The 24,607-nt window shown below is 36.4% G+C and overlaps 5 protein-coding genes across 7 annotated transcripts; 2 read left to right on the top strand and 3 right to left on the bottom strand.

Moving 5' to 3' along the window:
• Positions 1-344: 344 nt before the first annotated feature.
• LOC100250427 (small nuclear ribonucleoprotein SmD3b) lies at positions 345-2,346 on the bottom strand. The gene is made up of 5 exons (XM_002282349.4): positions 2,086-2,346; positions 1,090-1,142; positions 941-1,007; positions 801-857; positions 345-706 (listed from the first exon to the last, which is right to left on the bottom strand). The coding sequence occupies exons 1-5, from the start codon at positions 2,242-2,244 to the stop codon at positions 644-646; spliced, it is 399 nt and encodes a 132-aa protein (XP_002282385.1). The 5' UTR covers positions 2,245-2,346; the 3' UTR covers positions 345-643.
• An 889-nt stretch (positions 2,347-3,235) lies between these two features.
• Positions 3,236-6,649, bottom strand: LOC100255613 (uncharacterized). Its single transcript, XM_002282332.4, has 6 exons — positions 6,465-6,649; positions 6,304-6,384; positions 4,931-5,059; positions 4,754-4,816; positions 4,515-4,639; positions 3,236-3,634 (listed from the first exon to the last, which is right to left on the bottom strand). Exons 1-6 carry the CDS (start codon positions 6,555-6,557, stop codon positions 3,442-3,444), a joined length of 684 nt encoding a protein of 227 aa, XP_002282368.1. The 5' UTR covers positions 6,558-6,649; the 3' UTR covers positions 3,236-3,441.
• A 1,066-nt stretch (positions 6,650-7,715) lies between these two features.
• On the top strand, positions 7,716-10,714 carry LOC100255655 (F-box protein SKIP23-like). The gene is made up of 2 exons (XM_002279490.5): positions 7,716-9,343; positions 10,429-10,714. The coding sequence occupies exons 1-2, from the start codon at positions 8,189-8,191 to the stop codon at positions 10,435-10,437; spliced, it is 1,164 nt and encodes a 387-aa protein (XP_002279526.3). The 5' UTR covers positions 7,716-8,188; the 3' UTR covers positions 10,438-10,714.
• Positions 10,715-11,023: 309 nt separating this feature from the next.
• On the bottom strand, positions 11,024-15,981 carry LOC100260682 (rop guanine nucleotide exchange factor 1). Of its 3 annotated transcripts, none has more exons than XM_010647680.3 (6): positions 15,863-15,981; positions 15,294-15,588; positions 14,888-15,004; positions 14,079-14,617; positions 12,298-12,651; positions 11,024-11,796 (listed from the first exon to the last, which is right to left on the bottom strand). In XM_010647680.3, exons 2-6 carry the CDS (start codon positions 15,580-15,582, stop codon positions 11,332-11,334), a joined length of 1,764 nt encoding a protein of 587 aa, XP_010645982.1. In that variant the 5' UTR covers positions 15,583-15,588; positions 15,863-15,981; the 3' UTR covers positions 11,024-11,331. The 3 variants fall into 3 exon arrangements, with proteins under 3 accessions (XP_010645982.1, XP_002282312.1, XP_010645975.1); XM_002282276.4 differs by having other exon boundaries at positions 15,712-15,950; XM_010647673.3 differs by having other exon boundaries at positions 15,294-15,963.
• A 4,054-nt stretch (positions 15,982-20,035) lies between these two features.
• Positions 20,036-24,362, top strand: LOC100265934 (uncharacterized). The gene is made up of 3 exons (XM_002279458.5): positions 20,036-20,845; positions 21,946-22,065; positions 24,054-24,362. Exons 1-3 carry the CDS (start codon positions 20,288-20,290, stop codon positions 24,063-24,065), a joined length of 690 nt encoding a protein of 229 aa, XP_002279494.2. The 5' UTR covers positions 20,036-20,287; the 3' UTR covers positions 24,066-24,362.
• The last annotated feature ends 245 nt before the right edge of the window (positions 24,363-24,607 follow it).

The raw sequence follows: 24,607 nt of genomic DNA, 5'->3' as shown, positions 1-24,607 counted from the left end.
GTGAATTAACAGCTAGGAACTGATAAGAAACAAGGCCATCAGGCCAAGCAACTCCCATTTCTCTCTTCTGCAGGGATGTTGATTAAATGGATTGTAGTCAATCTAATGAAGAGTTTCAGACTTAAAATGAAACAATGCAAACACTAGATATGGACATAATATAAATCTCATGGCAGTCCTTGGATTTATTTTTACTAGCCAACAGTATCTTTGCCAGGCATGTTAGTAACATGCTTTTATGCATGCCAGCATGTTGCAGCAAGCTTCATCCATGTCATTATTTTACTCCAAAGTTTCATCCTGTAATTGTATGCATACAAAGTAAAGGCAATACAATAAATGACTGATAAAAAATCTCAGAACAGTTTGCTTGTTTAATGGCAAAGTGATGTTTCTGGACCTTACAAACGTGGGGACGAAGTCAATCCCAAATTGAAGATTACTGCTACTAGATTCCAGATATTACATCAGACAAGATAATACAAGACATTTGCTACGAATGAAACCGTCACATATATCCGTATTCTTAGGTCATTGAGATAGATCCTTTCCCCGAAAAAAAAAACAAACAAACATTGGAAATGATAACTATGGCATGAAAATCCTCTGACAGCAAATTGACAGAATCTCATCCAGACTGAGATTACCTCCGCCCAGGAGGTGCAACTCCCCTACCAGGTGGTGCACCACGGCCAGCAGCCTGAGCCTGTAAAGAGAGTACCAAAACCATTTTTAGAGAAATCACAAGAAACCAAAACACGAATGAGAAATGAGAATCAAAACCAGAAAATAGAGCTTACTCTTGCTCGCATCGCAACAGCACGACCACGGCCAACTCCAAGAGCTGAGCCCTTGCCCTTCAAGAAGCAAGAAAATCAAATGGATGTTCAGAACAAGATACTAGAAAATAAGACATGATAAGCATTTGCATCAATAATACCTTAACTCTAGCATCAAGACGCTTGAACATTGGAGCATTCTTCAGCATATCTGGAATGACCATGAACCTGAAGTGGATTATCATTTTGTATCAGGATTAAGCAGCACTAAATTCCTAATAAATTACTCAAATGAAGAAAATTCAAGTACCTGACTTTGCTACCACGGATAAAGACATGCTCAAGTTGAGAAACTTTTCCATCCTATAGATGAGAGAAGGATGTGAGCAGCAGAAAAAAGGCTTAATAAAGAGAAATTTTGCCCCAGAGCTTTGTTAGTTCCATAATACTTAAAACTAGTACAATGTTATATTTCATGCCAGATTTAATGACACATATCACACAGATATGTATGCCAAAGTTCGACTCTGTAAATGAGCCCAAATGCATAGCTCATTGTCAGTCATCCATTATTCTGTAATTATAAAAAATAAAGAGAAAATGAATATCTTCCATAGAAAGATCTGTGGAGAGAGTGAAACACCATTTTGATTGTTTCACATGGTCGTTCTGGTACGAAAAAAAAAAAAAAACCAGCATTTTTTAATTCCTGTTCTGTCCTGATTATTACCTAGAAGATTTAGGAAAAGAAAATGAGAATTGAATAAGCATAACTATGCCCTAAATATCAATTAAGATGGCCCTAATATCGGTATAACCCTGAGGAGGTTCTCTTTCAATACGATTTTTCCTCAAAATTCTTATGAACTATTTCATAAGAATTAGGGCATTCAATCAAATGAAATTGAATCAGCAGAGAACTCATCCCACAAAGTAACCAAAAAACAAGAAAAAAACAAAATGCACAAAAAAATCAACCATCCCTGGCCTTATTTGGTAAGGTTTTGAAGCTTTTTAAAGCATCAAGATTTCCCAACGGGGTTTTCAAAGGGTTTCGGGAATTCTGCGTGGTTCCTCTTTAGCGCGGGTTTCAAATATTCAAAATACCTAATCTCCGGGCATCATCACGGAGGTTCAGACAAAGAAAGAAATTAACCGACAGCCCGTTTGTTTCCCGAGAAAATTCATTACCACTAAGCTTGTAAGTAACTAAAACAACAAAAAAATAGGATCCCATATTTTATTTTTCTGAGCTAAAAAAAAATTATTAAAGAAAATTTCATATAAAAAAAAAAAAAAAAAAAACCTTAGCAGTGAAGGTGATATTTTCGAGTTGGCAATTCCAGTTGTCTTCGCATTCGATCATGCTTCCTCTGTAGAGTTCTCCACTCTTGAGCTCCACCGTAACCACATGCCCTGCAGCTTCATGAAGCAGCTTCACCGGAATTCCCAAGCTTCTACTCATTCTTTCTGCTTCTTCTTCTTCTTCTCCCTCTATCAGTAAAACCCTAAACCCACGCCTCTAGCCCTTTTTGTTCTCGTTTCTACTTCTCCATCATGCAAAACGCCGTCGTTTCGGTCCTGTCCTTGGACATTTTGTAAATAGTAAATACCATTTGAATTTTAAATTTCCAATTACCCTTATTTGTAGTGTTACTAGTGTAACTGTTTATTATTTTGGAAATTTATAATTCGTCCAAAAATTATACGAGAACTTACTTAAATTTTGAAAATACTTCGTATTTGATAAAAACTTAATACTTATTACTTATATTTTAAATTAACTTTAAGTTAAATTATACTTAAATTGTCAACTTGAAACTTATTACTTAATTCTTACTTTAAGTATTAAGATTGATTGATGAAATTAACTTAAAATTTATTCTAAATCGTCAAATTGATATATTTATTTTTATAAATTATGATTTAGGCAAAAAAGTCATGTTACCATGTAGGTCGTGAAAAAGTAAAATAGATTATGAAGATAATTAAGGCAAATAATGATAAAAATATAAAAGAAAGATATCGATTTGAGAATAAGTTAATTGTTTTTATTTATTATTTCAAATTGTTTTTTACTTTAAGTTATGATATTAAGTCATTTTATAAAATATATTTAATTTATTTAATAACTTAAATTAAGTTATTAAATTGATTTACTAAACACCCATTATGTTTGATTTCGAAAAATATTAAGAAAAATAATTTTCCTATAGTTTTATTTTATAAAGTACAAAAAAAAAATATATATATAATTAAAATTTATTTATTTTTAAATTATTTATTCTTTATATAAGGGAGTTAAAATAAGTAAAACAAACTTGAATTAATTTATAAAAATAATTTATTAATTTTAAATTAATTTTTCATTTTTATCCCTTCTATTTTCTTTCCATCATATTTTCCGAACCAAACATAATCTAAAATTGTATTATCAAAAGGAGGGAAAAGGAAAATGAATATAATCTAGTAAAGGAACTTGATAAGACTAAATTCCTTATTTACCAACAAGGATATCAACATCCAACTCCAACCTGCTGGCAAATTTTTCCAGGCGACTTGGCTGTTCCAATAATATGATGAAGGAAATGTAGTGAATTTCAATAAAATTATAGCCAAAATCAACAGGCCTTGTCTGCTAGAAAGAAGCCATAGTTCTGATTCAGATGACTGCCCGTAGTTCTCCGGTGAGCAACGCAAACTTCCGGTGCTGTGACAAGATTGAAGGGACTCTTACAGCTTCTATTCTCGATGCCAAGTCATTAGAACGGGGTTCTCTGTCTTCCTTAACTGCATTGAGTATTGTCTGCAAGATTTGCAAGGGATCACCATGGCTAACAACTAGAATCGCGCATCTGCAGAATGCGCCAAAAAAGGGTAAATCATATTTGTATAGCTCAGAACAAGAATGCATACATGTAAATAGGTTTAAATAGTTTCAACGGAAAATTAAGACCCTGAAGAGGAGGTCATTTGGATAATTAGTGCCTAAGTATGGTTGAAATCAGAGTAAGACAAATGAGATGTAGAAGGTGAGAAGCTTTTCGATGTTCCATGGAAATTGACATGCTGCATTGTGGTTCCTGTGTGGTTTTGCGTAGATTTTAAAATAAGGGCTGAGTTATTTTTCCCCATTTCTAGCTATTCTTCAATCTAAGTATTTGCTTTTGTTTGTGCAGCCTGGTCTTTCTGCGTGATGTTGGGGTTCAATAATACCACTTTTAAGCTCAGGGATGAGTCATTCAAATGATGGCTCTTAGAAAAGGGCCATAAACTGTGATGTTGACTGCCAGAAAAAGTTTGGCCTACTCATATTAGAGACCAATCAATTTTTTCAGATGAGATAGTCAAAACCCAATCCAAGAACTAGTATCAGAACCAAGGATCATGAATTCAAGTCATCAGATTTGTCATATCGGGGGAGGGATTATCTTACGTCTCCACAGGCCGAACTTGTTACTTAAGATGCTATGCAAAACAAAAGCTAATACAATATTCTCTGATCTTTGCATATGTTTTGGCTATATTAATCTTCATATATTATTTCTTTGGCACCTGCTTTTTCATAGGCACATGGTCTAATTTATCCATGCAGGTTTATGTAATCATTTGACACAGGAATAACAAAACCAGAAAAAAAATCAATTTTTATAGGAGAAATGCTTCATCCATAAATTTCAGTAGAGGATTATGCCCCTAGAATAAGACAATGTAATAAAAGATGGATATTATTACCCTTGAAATTCTGATTCCATGGTTGCCATAGCATGTGCAAGTCTACAAGCAACATCAGCAGCACTTTCTCCACCTTCAGGCCGTGTGAATGGATCTTTCTCATCAAGAGCCCATATCTCAGGATACTGCACATGAAAAAAAAGGCTCAATTCTAACTCAAAAGACTAGAAGCTGCTGCTTCTGCAAATTTTATCTAGGTTAAAATCTAAAAATGTAATTCCACTAATACTGGCACTTACTTTATCATGGGACATAAGTTCAAATGAAGGACCAAAAAAACGTTCTCGAAGATCGTCTAACACCTGTCCATCAAGAGTTACTTCATTGTTGGTGAAGAGAAATACAAAGAAAGAAAAAAGGGCTCACCAAATTTCTTAGCCAGGAAATGAATCTTTTCAAGGAATGGAATAGCTCACCTTACATTGAGGACCCTGAAATGGAAGATCCAAAACCGATGCAACAACTTTTGCAGTGTGAGTTGTCCTTGAAAAGGGAGAGTAGCAAATGCGAACATTTTCAAGTGGTATATTACTTTCCTTCAGCTCCTGCAGATACAATAAAGTGATCCCAAAAGCAAAGAAAATTTTTGCTGTTACCGTTTTAAAGAAAAAGAAACCTAGGATATGAATAAGCACCATGGAAGAACTTTAAAAACATGAATAAAGTCGGCCAGAAACTTCGGGCTGTCCTCTGTAGCCAGGATAGGGCAGCCAGCAAATGGGCTTTCGGGATCTAGTCGGTAAGTCCAACCACATGATATGGGTCAATCAGCAGTGCCACATAATAAGAAGCAAGATTCATGTCTCATGCATATGATTTCATCCTCAAGTTTATCATTTTGAATAAAAGAATCAAGGAAAATAAATGCAGGTATATCTAGCAAGCATCAAACTTCGGTAGTTACTAGTTACTACTTGCTAGATCCCTAGACAAAGAAATTGTTATGATTTAGAAAACTAACAATTCTTATGTTTCAGGAATGACAGAATTTTTCTTTTCCAAAAGAAAGCAAAATGCCTCTCACAAGATGTATTAAATCATCCAATCAATTTGGCCTAAACATTCTCTTGGGTAATGTTCTTTCTAGTGATTGGTCTTGCATCATGCATACAGACCAAGTTTTGGATTGTTGATAAAGAAAACTATGACTCGCTACCTAGGCCAAATTTCATGTCACTGTTGTTTCCCCAAAATGGGCAGTGAACAACATCATGTCTCAAACATGAGAGGCAATTAGTGAACTATACATTACAATGCCTTGTTACAACTATCTCAAGTTAATAGTATGAATCTATGCTGCCCTGTCACCTCCATCTTGAAAACAGAAAGCTAGAATCAAGCCATGTAAAATCTAATGAATGACACAGGTTCCAGGCCCAACATGAATCTATTGTCACATATGCTAATTCCCCTATGCAAACACCTTCAATTTGCAGTAATCAAATTCTTCCCATCCACCCCATGATTTGTATTTATCAATAAAATTTTGGCCTTACCTTATCTTCTCATTCAACTTATGCATTCAACCAATCCGACTCAGCAGTTAGGTCTTGGTTATAACATGCCCTAAAAGTCTGTTTGGCACACCAGAATTTGAGGGAAAAGGAAAAGGGTCCTAAAGCTTTCCAACAAAAAAACAATCATTTCCCTTGTTTGGCACCGTAGAACCAACAAAAAGGACCAAATTGCAAGCGATTTAGAACGATAGCTCCCCCATTTTTTTCAATTCCAACCAAAAATGATCAACAAAAACCAAAACCCAGTTCAGAAAAAGGATGAAAATTCACACCTTTTGGAACAAAATTCCGGCAGAGTGTGCCTGATTAACGCCTTCAGAAGCTAACTCATACTGTGAAAGCTTGCCATTTTCCTGGAAGAACGGATTTTGTAATCAGATTTATGTGGGGTCATGAAACCACATCAAAAAACCAAGAGACGAAAGAGATGAACCATGGAGGAGACAATGAGGCCTCTCTCGTTTGGAATGCTTCTGCCATGTCTCAGCACCCAGTACCTGTTGCAGAAAAACGACGTCGTTTCCATTTCTGCGCACCAGGCGAATCAGTAGGAGCACCTGTCTCCTGGTTTTGTGGGGGTGTTGTTTTGTATGGAAAACGCTGCGTTTTGAGTGTCACCACAACGCTACCTTGTGGAGAGTTTATAAAATAAAAACAAAATTTTAAATAAAAATAAATTATTTTTTATAAAATATGAATATTAATAATATAATAAATCATAAATTATATATTTTCTTTATAAATATTACAAAAATATAGATATTAACATTAATTGATTTATTTTTTTAAAAATAACTAATAAATTTCAAAATCAATCATTTTTAATACTATTTATATGATTTTATAAATATTATAAAAATATGGATATCAACATCTTATAAAAGTATAATTAATTTATTTTATTAAAAATAAAGAAGAATAATTCAAAATTAATAATTTGTAATACTATTCTATTTTAAATTAATATAAAAACAAATAAAATTTAATTTTTTAAAGCATAAATAAGCTAAATTTTTCATTATATGCCTACATTTATTACTCAATTACAAATATGACATTTTGAATTATTTTATTTAATCTATAATTAATTAATTAATTTTTTAAATTTCAACTTATTCTTAAAAATCACAAAATTTATTAAAGAATTTAAAACATTAATTATATTTACTATTTCTTATAGCCATTATATATATTTTTTAAAATTTAAATTATTAAACCTATTAATAAATTCAATACAAAGTCTTATTTAATTTGAAATTCATTTTTTCTAATGAAAAAAAAAAACCAGTTCTTTATTTTACTTTGTTTTTAAAGAACAATAACTAAATAGTGATGTAAATTTTTAAAAACAATATTTTTTTTAAATCATATGCCGGAATAGGTTTTTATCATTTAATAAAAAGAAAAAACTCTCAAGGATTTTTTTTAAATGAAAATAAAAAATTATTTCAAATTATGTATAATGTGAGATTTTTTAATTAAAAAATAAAATAAAATTATTTTAAGTGTATAAATATTATTGACAATTTTATTTTTTTTTCATTTTCATTCCCATTTTTATTTGATATTGAAATGGACACAAATTATCATTCTAACCTTACATTTTTAGATGCATTCAGATACAATTATTGAAATTATCAAATTTATTCATATTCAATAGACAGTAGGAATAAAAACAAAATATAAAATTCTCCGACAATGAAAGCTCGATGCAATTAAAGCTTAAGAAAAATAAATGTAAACTCAATTGAAAATAAACTTGTGACAATAATTTTTTGGAAAAAAAAATAATAAATATGATTTAATTACAAAAATAATGGAGCAAATTATTTCATTAGAAATGTTGCCTTGAAACAATATGGTTTAAAGATTCTCCGTTTAGGGCACAGATATGAGATGAGAGTCTGCTTTCAGGTTTTCGCTATCCACCTCCAAACGACGTCGTTCCAGTTCCCCCGTGTCTCTCGTCTCACACCACCAGGCCTTCAAAAGCCACCAGTTGTCATCTACAGCGACCACCACTGTCTTCTCCATCCATCGCTGACATATAATCTTCCTCTATCAATGCCCTAGAACCCCACAAATTATTCCCCAATCCATGCTCCGAAACTCCACTCCAATCTCCAATCTCCAATCTCTGCTGATTTCTACTCAACCATGGCTGAATGGGCCAATCTCCCCAGAGACCTTCTCCACCTGATCGCCAAACGCCTCGACTCCCACTTCGATCTCCTCCGATTTCGATCCGTTTGCTCCTCATGGCGCTCTTCTACACCCTCCAAGCCTCGCTCCATCTTCAGCCACTTGCCCATCTTACCCACAACCGGATTCTCCGAAATCACCTGGGCTTTCTATCTATCCAAGCGCTCAATTCTCCAGCTCGGATTACCAGACTCTCGTGCCCAAACAACCCCCAATTCCTGGCTCATCAAGATCGAAGAAGACCCATCTGGTGTGATCCGCTTGATAAACCCCCTCACCACTTTCAAATTCAGGCACCTCCCGCCCGATTTCCCAAAAACGTTTGATTTTTCGGGGTTACGTGTCTTCGAATTAGGCCAGGAATATGTTCTTGAGTATATGGATTATCGCCCACCTGGAAATGCTTATCTGGGGAGTTTGTATATGGAGAAGGTTGCGTTCTGTTCTGGTAATGGTGATGATTTTTGGTTGCTGACAATTCATTTGTCTGGGAAATTAGCTATGTTTAGGAGTGGAGACAAGAAGTGGATGATAATTGATGATATGCAGTCGCCTTATGATGATGTTATCTTCTTTGATGGGAAGTTCTACGCTGTTGATAACACTGGGCGGACTGTGGTTGTGGATGTGGCGGATGGGTCATCGCCGGTAGTGAATTTGGCGGCGAGTTCGGTGTTTGGCGGTGACAAGAAGTGTTTGGTTGAATCCGAGGGTGAATTGTTGCTTGTTGATACCTATTTTACCATGTACCATGATGATGATGAACATGTTCGTTGGATGATTGAGAGAATGATTCACTTCAAGGTTTTTAGGTTAGATCAAAGAGAGCAAAAGTGGGTTGAGATTGAAAGTTTGGGTGATAGGTTGTTGTTTTTGGGTGATGATAGCTCCTTTTCTGCTAGGGCTTCTGATTTTTATGGGTGTAAAGGGAACTCCATATGTTTTACAAACATTTCCTTTTTCTCTGATGCAGAGGAGGATGATGCTTCTAGGAGTGGCACCATTGGGGTGTTTGATTTAGACAGTGGTAGTATTGGACCTTTGTCCAGTTATGCGAATTATTCCAAGACGATCTGGCCACCGCCTGCTTGGGTTTCTTCAACCTCTGAGGTAAGTAATGTCTTTGTGTGTGTGCTGTTTCCATTTCATCATTCTACATGGATTTAGCTTGTTCTGTATTTGATATATCAGTTGTCATACACTGTTATACATATAGTTCTTACCAAACTATTAGAGCTTGTTTGATTGTCCCATGGATACCGAACTGTCCCATTAGATTTTACATAAACTTTTATGTGCAAGCTTATCCTCAAAATGAAACAGTACAAGACCTCAAAGCATTCAACACTGCAAATGGTAAAAGACTAAAATTTTTGAAAGGGTGCCTTAAAACTTAAAAGCCTTAAGTACTAGTTGCTACCAGTCATGTTGGCAAGAAACAGGAACTGCAGACCAACAAGGGTATTAGACCATTGGATTATTCACATGGTTTTGGGTGAATTAAAGGGTTTTTTATGAGTTCTTCTGAACAAGGCAGCAGCTCTAATACCTACCTAGTTGTAATCCTATTGTGATGAACTGATGACTAACCAGAAAGTTCTAATCCTATTGTGTTTAGGTCTTTCTTCTTCATTACATGATGCTATTTGTCTTGTTAATTATAATGGTTAGTTGGGAATTATATTCACTAGATCCGATAGCTGGTTGTGCTGATAGGCCTGATATATCCTGCTCCTTAAAAGTTGGCAACCAATTTGAAGTTGCAGAACTGCAGTTGAACTTTGTGTAGTTAATTTAATTTTGCATTGATCAGTTTGCCAGTTTTATCAGTATTTTTGTTAAGCAGACAGTGTAAAAAGTAAAGTAGAAGTGGTTTCGATCTATTAGAAACTGAATGATAGAAGTTAGGATTATTTTCCTTCTTCCAACAAGAACATTAAAATTCTTAACATCATAAATGGGTTCCAGTGATGAGAGGATCCAGCATCAAATTTACTCTCAAGTTACCCATATCAACAATTTCTGACTGTTTGCCCTCCAAGGCATAACCCAGATCAAATTAGTAGCAAAAAAGTAGTTCAGGATCAACTGTTGAATTTTGTGTTAATTACTTTGCACATTGGCATATTTATTTTATAGCCAGTTCTTTTATGATTGACAATTTGACAGTCTTCTTGTCATAATCAATGTTTCAGGGCATGTGACATGCTGAATCCCTGAAATGCAACAGACCTGAAATCAATTTGAAGTGAAGTGAACTATTTTTCCCTGTTTTCCTGACTAACAATCCAATATGCCCTCAAGAACTGTTATGTACTAGGATATGGAATTTTAGTTTCTTTGTAACTTGTAACTGTTGAACATTTGTTGTACTCGGGAGACAATTTGTATGTACCTTCTTGGGTTTATTGATCTGGTGACAGAATGAAGCCCTAACTCTAAAGAAATCTAGTTTATAATACAGAACCTTACTTGATGGAACCGGTGTTTGGCTAGGATGAAAATCCTGATAGCAGCAGAGGGTCACGATCCCGGTCATGGTGCTCTTGTTTTATTAGCAGATGAGCTGGTTTAATCATGCATATTGTTTTATTAGTTGATGAGTTTGGTGAAGATTTTCAATTGATGCTCTTGACTGTTGCTAGTAGTAGTGAATGAGACCAACGAGTGAAGATTTCAGATTCCTCCTACAGAGCTAGAGGATGGGTGAGCTGAGGAATCAACAAAACCCAGCAAAACTCAAAGATTATCTGTAAGGTAGTGTGCATCTTCTTCCCAAATCCATGGAACTGGAGAAGTGAAACTTTTTTGAATAATTTGAATAGTCGTGGTAGATAGCAATGATACATTACATCCAGCTAGGGCACTAGATTGGCCAATTTTGAAAGGAGACACTAGGGAATGATTTTTTATGAACAACAGAGTATTAAGGAAAGCATAACTCTCTTCATCTAGCATCTGATACAGAGACTATCAAAACTCTAAAGCCTGATTTCTATTGCTAAAGAATATACAAAAATCAGAACCACCAACCTTCTACCCATGGCCACAGGCCTCTCCGAGCTTTTTCTTTGGTAGTTTCATGGATTAGCTTGAACTCAATCACGTTCTGGAGCGTCTCCAGAAACTTTTCTGGCACTAAGGTTCCCAGTATATGACCACATCTTCTCGAAATCAGCTGGGATTGGTTTTTCCAGCTTCATCTCTGGTGCTGGGATTGGTTTTTCCAGCTTCAGCTCTGGTGCCCCCTTGGAGCTCATCTTATTTCTTGAGGGGGGTGTCCTGCCTGGGCTTCCAGTCAGAGGTGTGGAAGAGCAGAAGGTTGGAGTAGCAAATGGAGAGGCAAAAGGGGAATGTTGGATTGAGAAAGGGCTAGGGGACATCCGTTTCTGGATAGGAAGACCACCCAAACCTCCCCTGCCGAAAAGGGCCATTGATTCTGCTGCTGCACATCGCTTTACTGCATCATCTACATAAAGAACATCATCTATCCTTGCCATTATGTTGAAAGCTAAGCTCTCCATTACCCTTGAATAACTTTCTAGAATTGACTGCCCTACATCCTGTAACAATGCAGATAAGTAAATGAGCTGGTTATCATCTTTCATCTATGTCAAAGCAACTTATTCTCAAGAGGCTTAATTCCTCTCCAATGGAACTAACAATAATGGGCACCAAACCCTCCGCCGTATGTCACAGGGCATGGAAGAGGTGGGAACTGTCTTTCACTTCATACTTAAAGGAGACTGAATCAAAATTAAAACACCAAAAAAGGGTATTCCTTCTCTTTCTCCTTTAAGGGAGCATTAGATAGGACTTTGTTGATAGCTATAATAGATTTATAGATTAGATCATATTTCAATTCCTGTAAAAATCCAAGGAGTACATATATTTTCCTCACCACTGTTTGCAAAGTGAAGACATTTATGGTTGTTAAAAGAAAGGCTATACTATGAGCATCTAAGAAAAATGAAAAGAAATTTAAAAGATGTTTAAAATCATTTCAGACCAGACAACCAACAATATGATTCATTAGATACAGAGTAGAAGATGGGGAAAAATACCTTATTGTACTGAATCTTGTTCATGTCTAAAGCAGTCTGGGGAAGGCCAGGGAAACGAAGCCTCAGACTGTGTAGAAGGGTCTCAGCTCGTATGGCCAGAAATTGATTCTTTTCTGTGTCAGCAACAAGGCCCTTGACCTTGCCTCCCCATGTTGAACGCTTAGCTTTCAAGTGTTTTGGTTGTTTTTTCCAGTCTTTCTGTTTCCAAACATGCACTGCCGCCTCAATCCTGTTGGCTATTTCCAAAGTATGATGTTCTGATGATAGGTCCAGGCAATCAAGGAGACATTCTGGGGAGAACTGTTCAGCAGTGATGTAGCGATAGATGATATCACCCAGACATGCTTTCCCATTCTGTAATGGCAATTGAGCAATGAATAGCTACCAAATAAAACTGAAATTGAAAAACAAGATGCATTCCATATACTCTTCATGATTATAATGTTGTTCAAAACATTAAACAATATTTGAGAATACTTTTTATTTATTCCAATTCTACTTAGTGCCATGGTAAAAGAAATGTCATTATTCTAATGCTCCCCCTATGGGAAATCTAATTCAAATAAATACCTTCCACAGGAAATTAATAAAAATTGAAACAAACAATTAAAATACATAAAAATATAAAACAATAAATGTTTGATTAGATAAATGAAAAAAAAAATGAGAAGGGAAAGAAATAATCTTTTAAAGCTACATACAAGCAAAGCCATGTCTAGCCAAGGCCCACCATCCATAATATAGAACTTAATACACGGGCCATGTCTCACGTTCATCATCTATTATTTTCAAGCAGCTGGCCACAAGTCAAAGGAGGGTTGCAGTAGGTAAACAGCAAGCATAAAACATATAGTTTAGTAGGCATCGAGAAAATAAGTCGAGAACATTTGTTAGAGCTGAATAAGAAAAATGACTTGTATACCTGACACCAAGTAGTTGGTATTTAAGGCTTCATTCAATTGAGTTGAGATCTAAAACTAGCCACAAACTATCCATCTATCACTACTTATTAGCTATTGGTGTACCCTTAATTAGTCCTTTAGTGTACATCTACTTTATAGTAAAAGCATTTATGAAAGAGCTCTTTTTCCTTATAGAAGTACAATCTAAAGTGTTACTTCATCATGCAGTGCTGGAGTAAGTACATCTATATAAATAAAGGGCAGACAAGTTTACCATTCCAATTCCAGCACATGACAAAGCAACATAAATTGCCTAGCATCACAAATTTCTTTGGTTTTTTCTTTTTCTTTCTTCCTTTCTTTTTGTGAGAGGCAGAATTGTATCCATAAATCTGTAATTACCCATATACACTGGACATGGATTGGCACCAAATCATCACGGTTGATGCCATAAAAAATCAGAATGCTTTGTTTTTTCATCAACAGCTAGAGTTTCTGAGAACATGCCACAATAGAATGCATCCTAAAGAGAGAGAACAGTGGAGAAACAACAATAGGGGAAAGCTACATCAAATTAGATCTCCAAAGAAGTATGTTGGATTAACCTATCATGAAAATTATGAATTGAAAAACATGCTTCAAACAGAAAAACAATATCTCAAAAATTAGATGCTCCATTCAGAAGAAATATATGTGCATCTAACCAAATCAGTCTATACCCTATATACCACACTTAAGATTCCCCACTATCAGTGCCAACCACATGCTGATATGCCTTGTTAAGTTAGTGAGATGATCAGGTTCATATCAAAACCCAACAAAACCAATGATCGGATGTTTAATACAAAATTTAAAAGATCCAACAGAACAAACTCATACCTTAGGCAAGGTCTCCAAGTAGGCAGTGGGTATCTCCATTTCAGCAAGCACACTGCTATTAATCGCCATGGCTGCCTTCAGTATCTGGTTCGTACAGTCCCTGCATTGCTGCAGCCTCTTCCTTGCATCCTCAGACAACCCATTTGGGGGAACTTTTGGGCAGGGTAGCCACCATTTCTCTTCCTGCCTAATTGAGGGTCTCCCGCTAGAAGCAGACAATGGGTATGCGTCATGATTGTCAGCCTCAGCCACAATTATTCCCCGATCAACATACCAGAACTCCGTTTCACAAAACCCATCAAGCATGCTAAGCAACATGGCATCAAGCTTCTTAAGGGCAGGAAGATTCATGTATAAATCCGATCGAGGCCGTGTAGCCATGACTTCATATGTCCCCCCACCTGGGAATTGTTGTATAGAAGGTACAAGCTCAACTATTGAATCACTCACACATAACAGCCATTCCATCTCCCTGCACCACATTGCCTTCTTCTGTGGTGCCAATGGCTCCAACCTCCATAGTTCTCCAAACACGGTAGCTAAAATTTCAACCCAGATTAAATTAGAGAGAAACTCACATGATAGACAAGAAAAGGAAGGAAAAGAAAATTGGAAATAGAACAAAAAAACTCCATTCAGCTAAGCCTAATGCACTATTTGGCAAATGCTGAGCACTTCAGCGGACCTTTTCTTAAGAAACCAAAAAATTACAGGAAACACAACACTGAAAACATCTAGTTCTTTCCTTTTCCTCCATTTTCTCAGGAACCATACACAGGATAAGTAACAGAAAGAGACTGCAAACTAACCAGAGAGATTTGTGATGGCGTTTGAGATGGCAAGGGCAGTACAAACCCCTTTCCCTCCTCCAGACATATCTTCCCCAAGTAGAAGCTTAGCAAATCTCTCCTTCATCATCTCAGCTTCTACAAAAATTATGAGCACAAATGTATATGAAAACGTACCAATCCTCAAATAAAACCCACCAAGATCTCTACCATACTACGCCTCCATTGTGGTTCCCAAAAAAAAAAAAAAAAAGAAAGAAAAGCAAACTAAATTCTAAGCTCAAGTAATTGCAAACGACCTAGTTGACTTGACTTCTTCTTTCGGAACCAAAATTTCCGTATCCTTCGTTTTCTCAACGGCCAAACACACATAAAATGCACCAGTTTCAGTAGAAAACTCCACAAAATTAAAAAAACAAAAAACTACCTGACAAATCCGTCTCACGCTTCTCCGGCTTCTCCCCCCAAACCACCACATCTCTCCCCCCAATCACCGGCAGCATCAGCGGCGGCCCCACAGGAAAACTTGAATTCCCTACCACCGGCCGGCAAGCCAGCGGCGAAGACGTCATGGAGCTCGAAGCACCCTCACCATCGTACCGCCGACACGAGAAACTACTACAACTCTCCGACTCGCTAACATCCGCACTCAGACTGTAGCTCCCGCACCGATCGCTCTGATCATCCACTCCCTCCTCCGATGAAACACTCCCCATTCAGATCTGAGAAAAAAAAAACCTCAACCCCTTGATAATCCAAGCCAGATATTTCACATTTGGCGCAGAGAATTCAAAAGAGCGGCCTAAAGGACGCAAAAACCACAATCATGGAGATGGGGATTTTACTTTTTGAGCAGAGAATTCAAGAGAGTGGGTTATAGTTTTTGCAATGACATCAGGGAGAACTCATGAGACTGGTTCAAGAGAAGCAACGGTAGAAAAAGCAAAAGTAGATGAAGTTAAAAAAAAGGAGGTGGTGGGCTTCCTCCCAACGTACTCTTTCAGTCCCTCCAGACGCAGGAAGAAGTGGCGATGGCGGAAAAAGGAAAAGGTAAAGTGACGCCGTTTGCAGAGGGGTTGGCTTTCCGTCACTGCACAGACTCAATGGCTTCGCGTCCGACACGCTGCTTTTTCGCGGCCCCACCACGATGTGGCTGTGGCTCGCGGTTGGATGACGTGGCTCCCCGTCGGCCTACGTGGACGCCAGCTCGGCGAGAAGGGCCAACCGTTGATTTGGGAGGGAATTGCGTGCGGAAGAGACGAAGCGGCGGTTATCTTTTGGGAGAGGGACGAGGAGTGGGCGTGTCCACGGTAAGAAGCGTGAGTCGTCACCATCGCATGTTAATATCTTTTTATCATGTGATGCAAAAATTAGAAAATTTAAAAATAATAAAAAAGGGAAAAATGACAACCACTCAAATATTTCTCCCTTCGCCTTGTGATTGGATGGAAAAAAAAATGATTTTGGTTATGAAGGGAAACGTGGCAGTATCCAATTCGTAGAACATATGGTCAGGAAATCAAATAATCGGACGGACACGCCTTAAAGAGATGTCGATCGGACGGATGTCAGGCTTAATAAACATGGGACCCACCTTCTGTAGTTGAGTGATAGGGTAGATAAGGTGACGTTGGAACAGTGCATTGCGCCACACCCGAATATTGCGTTCCCAGCACGTGACACGCCTAGGGGCAAAAACAGGAGGTCGGCTGGTCGGTGACGTGGAGCACGGTCGGTTGCAGGATAATACGGTAGACCGCGGAGTAGAACAGCGAAGGCAAGCCTCTTGGTTTTGTAATAATGATGATGATTACCACGAGGTTAATTAACGATATAATAACAATCCCAAGGGTATTTATGGGATGCTACTGGTCCTATCATATTATGATGATTCGCATGCGTCTCCGTCGTTGACGTTCCAACTTCAACGGATGATTAAAAGTTTCGTGATTTGCGAAAGTCTTAGAAAAATGCCATGGTTGTTCGGTAATATTTTTGAAAACCGGTGTCGAAAACAGTTCTAGAGAATAGTAATTAAAAAGCATACCTCAATTGTTGTATATTTTTTATGAAATTACTATACATTCATGTGTAAAGTAAAAAATTTTAAAGCAATTTTTATATTTTCAATTATTCTAACACTTTATAAAAAATAACTGAAAATATTTCAAATTTATTCTAAAAAATATGTCTTCATAATAAATTCTAAAAATATAATTTTTTCTTAAATATATTTTTTAAGTTTAAAAAATTATTTTTTGTTTTTAAAAACAAAAAAAAATTGTTTTCTAAAATCATTGGCCTTGCACCGACATCATTGATATTGTGGTTTTTTTTTTTTAACAAAGTTGATAATATGGAATTTTTGTATCAAATGTGTGATAGAAAAATGGTGGTGAGATAGAATGTTATGGTTGAGAAAAAACAAATAGGAATGTTGTGAGTAATAAATGGTCACATGAGGACATGATATTGGAATAAATGGTATATCCTAGTGACAAGAAATGGGTGGAGTAGGATTTACCAATATTGTTCTTCAATTATCTTTTTCTTCCTTTATTAAAAATTATAATTATATTTATTATTTGTTATTGTTTTATAAATAAATAAAAGTATTTTACTATTTTTTGGTAACAAAATGAAGGTGAATGCAAACAATTTAGGTAGGCAAAACATCAATGTCATGATAGCTAAGATCAAGGTAGTTTCAAGTATGAATTTTAGTAAATTTGTTCATACTTTTCATGGTGGGTTGTCTTTTGGAAGTAGCCAATAAATTGCCAAGTACCTTACAAGCTAAGTGGTCCAAATTTGTTTTAAGATTTTCCTTGAGCCTTCCTCCTTGTTTCCAATCTACAATGTAGAAGATTTCTTGTCAATTTGGCAATATTTATTTATTTTTTTTTTAAAATAGTTCCTTTTGTATATATTTTTAATCCACATATCAATATTATATTTGTACTATATAAATATATTTTAAGGCTTATGATTTGTAAAAATTTTGATAAAATTTTGTTATAAATATAATTAAAAATAATTTAGAGGTATTTTAAAAGTGAGAAATATTGAAAAAAATAGAAGATAATGAAAAAAACCGATCGTTTTCTTGATGTCAAGACCCTGACATGAAAAGTATGTTAGAAAGTATAGTTTATATTTTAAGCATGTTTTGATATATAGTTTAGATGCCTTTAAGCATGTTTGAAAGTATAATTTTGAATATCTTTAAAAACGATATTTTGGTTATTTCATTAAGGTTATTTTTACCTTAGAAAAATTGTTAATTCAAGCGGAGTACGAAGATACTCATGGTCAGGATGATGTCACTCTTGCATGAGGGGGTCATCAGCGAGGGACAAAAGAATGACATTATTTTTCACTTTCTCTTTGTTTTCTACCTATTTCTTGGACCATACAAAGGCAATTCATTATAGATATAAAAATTTATGCAATTATTTTATTATTAAAGGCAATCACTACTAGTAGAAATCATTTATTAATCTACTATAATTATAGAATGCCCAATTCTCTTAGTTTTTGAATTTATTTCACTTTTTTATAACGATGAAAAATTTTCTTTTACGGGTTTCCATCTTAATTAGTTAAAACAAAAATACTAACTTTTTTATTGGCCAATAGCTCAAATAAGTTGTAAGTGAACCGCTCTAAACCCACCTTTACTTATTTTTAATGCCTAGATTAGGCCTACTAGTGTAGGTTGGGGCAAGTCATTTATAAGAAGTGCACCATATGGAATGGAGAGAATGGCTTGCTAGGTATACTATGTATGGGCATTCAACCTAACTGCCACATACTATAACTCAGCCAACCACTCCTCCACATCTTGATGGTGGTTTGTGTCAGATTACATTAGTTTTTATCACTTGTTGTTGGATTTATTCAATACTCTCAATAATGTCACCTATTAGCATAATGCAATGGTTCTCTTCATTAATTCCTCCTAGCCTCAAACTTGTTAGCCCATTCTTTGCCTTATCACCATCATAGGATTCAACTTATTCTTGTACATTTGCTTGCCACCTGGTGCTTGTTAGTAAGATTGACCCACATTTCAGACCATCATGTGTTAGATCTTTTTTATGTTAGTAGCTTCTTGCTTGGGTTTGCCCTAATGCCAATATGTTCTACATATGCCAAGCTTAGTGTAAAATCATGCTTCTTGTTGAGCACACGCATCGGGCATTGGGCCTACCCATGTTTAAGCAATCCCCTGTGTGTTTGTAAACCCCATTTCATTCCTCAATTTGTCTTCCTTTATAATGGGGGTTGAATTTAGAAATGGGCTAAGGATGCATAATGTCATGACCTATTCCAAATGACCCTCCTCTTGAGCTTATATAGGAAGTAGGAAGCTTTTGGAACCTCTTTGAGATATCGACTAGTGGAGGAGGGTAAAACATTCTAGAGAAGTCCTAGAAACACCTATGCATCTTTGCTTAAGGGATGGAAGATATGAGAAAGGACGAGAGTATTCTAGAGTGTTCCAAAGTCATTATGCATATACATGTACATAGGTAGTATTAGGATAATTTAGAACATTCTTGATTTGTAAAGAACCCTCCCAGGTTTTAGAGAGTTCCTAGATTCTCATTTGGTGGCCAAGACACCACCCAAGAACCTAACTAACCAAGCAAGTAAGTTTCTAAGTACTTGTAAAACATTCGTTGAGAACAATAAAAGTTTCCATGTTTTAAGTGTTACTTACTACGCCTTTTAAAGCTTCTAAATCATGTGCATCTTAGCCTAATGAGTTAAGTATAAAAGAGTAAGACTGACTTAATAAGATAAAGTGTTTTAACTTGTCTAAGTGTCGTACAAGCTAAGAGAAAAACTAAGTTCGTGACAATAAACTATCTAGACAATGTTACATCGATAATATTAGTGTAAAGAGAGCATCGAGAATGTATTTGTATCCTTAACTCCTCATTGTACTTAATTCAAGCTTCATTACTGCTCAAACTAAATTTGTTACCACATAGTCTACACTAGATGTTCTTGTTCATTTATCTTAAACTTTTTTGGTAGGACATAATTTCAAAATAATGTTTTGAAATGTAATATGATATGATGTACATATATTATTAATTTTATAAAAATAATGTTATTTTAATTTTGAGAATTTACATTTTGGCGGAGGAATAGCTTTTATCTTTTCATGGTACTTACAAAACCAAAAAAAAGAAAAAGAAAATATAAATAAAATTAAAAAAAAAAAAAAGAGGAAAAAGGAATCCGGCTCGACCGGTGAACCGGAAAATCGCGGGCGTCATTGCCATTGTCCTTCACAAAACACAGGTCTAGCTCTTGCGTATGAATCATATCTCGTAAACCCTAATAATCGATCAAGATCGTGAGATTCTCCAAATCTCAGAGGCTCAGATTACGTGACAAAGAGCAACGATGCCGAAGAAGATGGGCGTCAACAGCAAGGCCGAGGAGGCTAGGGCTCGGAAGAGCGCCACAGAATCCGAGCGCAAGGAGCGCGAGGCTCGCCAGAAGGAAGATCAGTACTGGCAGGAAGCCGAGGGCGCCAAGTCCCGTGCCGCTAAGAAGCGCGAGGACGAAGCGGAGAAGCGCGCCGAGGCAGCTGCACGGAAGGCCGAGGCTCGCCGTCTTGCAGAGATGGAGGAGAAGAATCTCGAAAAGGCGATGAAGAAGCCGGACAAGAAGGCCAACCGCGTCTCTATCCCTGTCCCTAAAGTCACTGAGGCGGAGCTCCGGCGCCGACAAGAGGAGGAGCAGGCCCAGATTCATCAGCGCTCTGAGGAGGCCAAGCGTCGGCAGAGCCGGACCGCAGCGGAGGAGGAGTATGAGAGGATGGTGCTTGTTGCGAATACGAATCGCGATGATTCGATGATTGAGGCTCGGACAGTTGAGGATGCAATTGCGCAGATGTCGGTTTCAGACAATTTGCCGGTGGATAAGCATCCGGAGAGGCGGCTCAAGGCGTCGTTTAAGGTGAGTTTGATTGAATTCGATATTGGTTATTATTTTGGTTGTTTATGATTGTGAAATTTGTTTTCACTTATTGTATCTGATGGATCTTGCTATGAGAGGAAACAAACAATCGAAAATCTAAGACATGATTTCGTAAACAGTTTTTTCTGGTTCGGGTAATTTCTAGCAGACAGAATGGTGGAATGATTTCAATTTGTACTAGTAAAATAGCGTTGATTAAATTTTGGTCTAGTTGGCCTTGTGAAGAAGAGAAGAACGGCATTGAAAAGAAGTCTTTGAAATTGTGGGGAGTTTAGTTTATAAAATGCTCTTTTTGATTTAAAAAAGAAAAAAGAAAAAGAAGAAGGGCCACTGGGTGTATTTGCTGATCAATTACTGGCTAATTAAAAGTGGTATGTTTTTCTGTGTTAATTTTTGTGGAATCAGCTTGAGAAATATAATTATTGGTTAAAATGCACAGTTAATTGGAGTATGTTTTGGTTGCAAAAGTTGCAAACCTTTTATTCCTCATTCTCGTATCATGGGGAATATCAGAACTCACATCCAGATGGGTGGATTGATTATTGGTTTAGAATGCAGTGTATTTTAAGTGGTAAGGTCATTGGGAACTGACCCTTACATGGTGCTTGATGTTATAATTCAAGAGTATGCAAAATCAGAACAGAAGAACACTGGTGATGACTAGAGCCAAAAACCATAGACAAATATGAAAAGTAAAGTTAGAGGCTTTTCTTTGCTATGTGAAATGTATGAATGTCTACCCATAAGGGGTTGGAGTTGATAGGCAGAGTGTCCATAAATGCAGAATTTAATGATTCAGCCTTTAAAGCCCCCTCATTGTTCATCTATGATCCGTAGTCTAGTTACTTCTTATTGACAAGTTGGATGAGAAACATCTTGGTGCATTGTGTTTGTCCTATGATTGCATGCTGTTTTTTCATGGTATGTTCATTGATACATTTTGGTTGATCGACTTGTGAATTGGATTTTGGGAGCTTCTTCAGTAATGGCAAGTTAGAGTTTAGTATTCCTTTGTGGTCCTGAGGTTTTCTCCTTTGTTTGTTTTTTATATACTAATTCTTTTTGGGTAATGGTTGTAGGCTTTTGAGGAAGCTGAACTTCCCAAGTTGAAGGAAGAGAAACCAGGTCTTACTCACACTCAGTACAAGGACATGATATGGAAGCTATGGAAGAAATCTCCAGACAACCCTCTTAATCAGGCAAGTTTTTGAAAATCCTCTTGACTGTTGTCCCTGAGATTATTTTGGTTGATGGTTTTGTAGTCTTAGGTTCCAATTGGATCATGGAAAATTTGAGGAAAAGATAAGGGAAAGAAAATGGGTGAAGAAGTTAAAAATGTGTATTTTTTTTAAATTATCATTATATTTCATTTTCCTTGGTACTACAATGTACAAAAGAGAATTTTGAGTTATTTTCCTATTTTTTCCCCTTCCCTACTATTTGCCAAGATCAAACCAAGTGTTCAAGGTCATATTTCCTCAGTATTCACACTGATTGGTTAGAGTTTTTTATTCCTTTTATCTTTCCTTCCTTGTTTTAGTTTCTTACAAAATATTTTGCCATGCCATATTATCTATGTCTCGGTAATTGGTCCTTCTGTAGGTAAACTGATTTTAGTCAATATCCAGATGATGCATAAATATAATAATTACACTTTCTTATTAGTTTTTTTGAAACCTTTATATAGTTATTTATTCATGCATTGTAGTAATATGATTTCAATGAAACATTGTTTAAGTTGTTAGAAAAGGATGGAACTACTAATAGGTAAGGGAGATAACATCAGCAACATGCTTAGTGGGGCAAAATATGTTGATTCTAGCACCTTGAAATACTTGGCTACAATGCTGCTGCACTTCATGATCTTCACATAGATGCCTGGTGGTTTACCTGGACCATGTGATGGGGTCATGGCATAGCCATTGCATAGCTGACATTTTTTCTAAATTCACAAACCATGCAAATGAGTTGTTTTGGGTTGAATACTAAATGAGTTTTCTTTTTTAGAAGGTGATCACCTATGGGCCATTTCTTATGGTGGTGGTGGGGTTGGGGTGGTAGAGGGTTGATGGTGGTGGTTGGATTGGATGTTGGAGGTGGTTGTGGTGGTAGGCAGGCATAAGAACATAATATGCAAATTTTATTGGGTGGATAAGAACATTATAAATGGATGTCATTGGAAAATAACTTTGAATTCAGATCTCTGATCTCAATTTCTTTGATGGGTTGCACCCTGACCTTTATAACCTGATGTGATTTGGGGAGATATCCATATAACTCTGAGTGCTAACTTTTGGTTAATATCTTCATATTTGCTATCTGGAATATTGATTCTAACCTTTTCCTCCTCTATGGTTAATTGAAGAAAATGATTTGATGGGTTAGTATTTCTTCAGTTTAAACAGTTGGACCTATTTATAGTACTTAAGAGATATATCATGACTAATACAATATTTGTGGCCTCTTTTCCCATCCTATGAATCTGTACATGATGTTCAAATTACGAATATTTGGCTTAAATTTGTACTGAAATTATCTCTGCATTTGAGTTCTGCTTTACCAGAATTGCTTGTTTCACAACTCTCCTCCTATTTAAGAGAACTACTATGTTTTTCCTCACGTGATCTGGAGCATAGTAGTTCATCTGAAATAAATGGGGTTAGGTCCTCTGTTGAAGTGGTAGTTGTAACCTTTCACTTTGATCATTTTAAATTGTATCATATAAGTTCTGCTTTACAGGAATTACTTGTTTAACAACTGTCCTATTTAAGAGAACTAACATGCATTTCCCACGTGAGCGGGACCATAGTAGCTCATCTGAAATAAATGGGGTTAGGTCCTCTGTTGAAGTGGTAGTTGTAGCTTTTCACCTTGATCATTTTAAATTGTATCATTCATTGCGAGGTATCAAGTATTTTATCATCTTTTGTTAAGCTGAATTCCAGTTAAGCCTGTGGATAGGTTCTCTTAATAAACAAAGGTATTTTCTCCTAAGTAACTGAGGGGACTCATTTTTCAAAAAAGAAAAAAAGTTATTTTGGGATTCGGTGTGATAGTTCTCTTTGGTTGCTTCTTAGCATTGTGCTGATCTTGATGGATGGATCCTAGCACTGTTGTTCTCACTTGTTTGTTAGTATCCTTTCTATCCTTTCTCCAACTCTAAACTCTACATAATTCTTATGTGCAGGTTGCTGAGTGATGGCAGTCACATCTCCAACCTAGAATGGTGGGAGGCAAGTTTCTCTCGGGGTTTTTCATCACAGCGTACTGCATTTTTAATGAATTCAAGTGTATTTTTAATGTCATCCACTTGAGGTTTCTAGGCCTACCATATGAGATGAGTTGAGAAGCTTTTGTACCCTTGAATGATAAAACCTGTTTGAAGCAGTGCTGCTTTCAATTTTTCATTGTACGGATGTATCTGCAGTTACACTTGTTATGGTTGTGGATCCTTTTTTTCAAGGCAATAAACAAAAAAATTATGTATAGACAGAAACAACCTTTTTAGCATAAGCATGTATCGTCCCTCTTCTGCTTTCTCTCCCTGAGTGTGGCTTAAGCGAACTGGCTGTCTCCCCTTGAGGTATATTTACTCAGCAGAAGGATGCTCGTGCTTCTAACACGGTAAATCTTTTCAACGACAGGCCTAGCTCCATGTCTCTCTATCGACCATTTGCTTGGTCCTCTTGAAAAATGATCTTCGTCCAAGAGGTGATTGAACATGGTAGAGAGACCCATTGT

This window comes from Vitis vinifera, chromosome 3, assembly GCF_030704535.1.
Source record: "Vitis vinifera cultivar Pinot Noir 40024 chromosome 3, ASM3070453v1".
Lineage (NCBI taxonomy): Eukaryota > Viridiplantae > Streptophyta > Magnoliopsida > Vitales > Vitaceae > Vitis > Vitis vinifera.
Note: the sequence above shows the minus strand (reverse complement) of the source record. Positions and strands in the feature narration are given on the sequence as shown.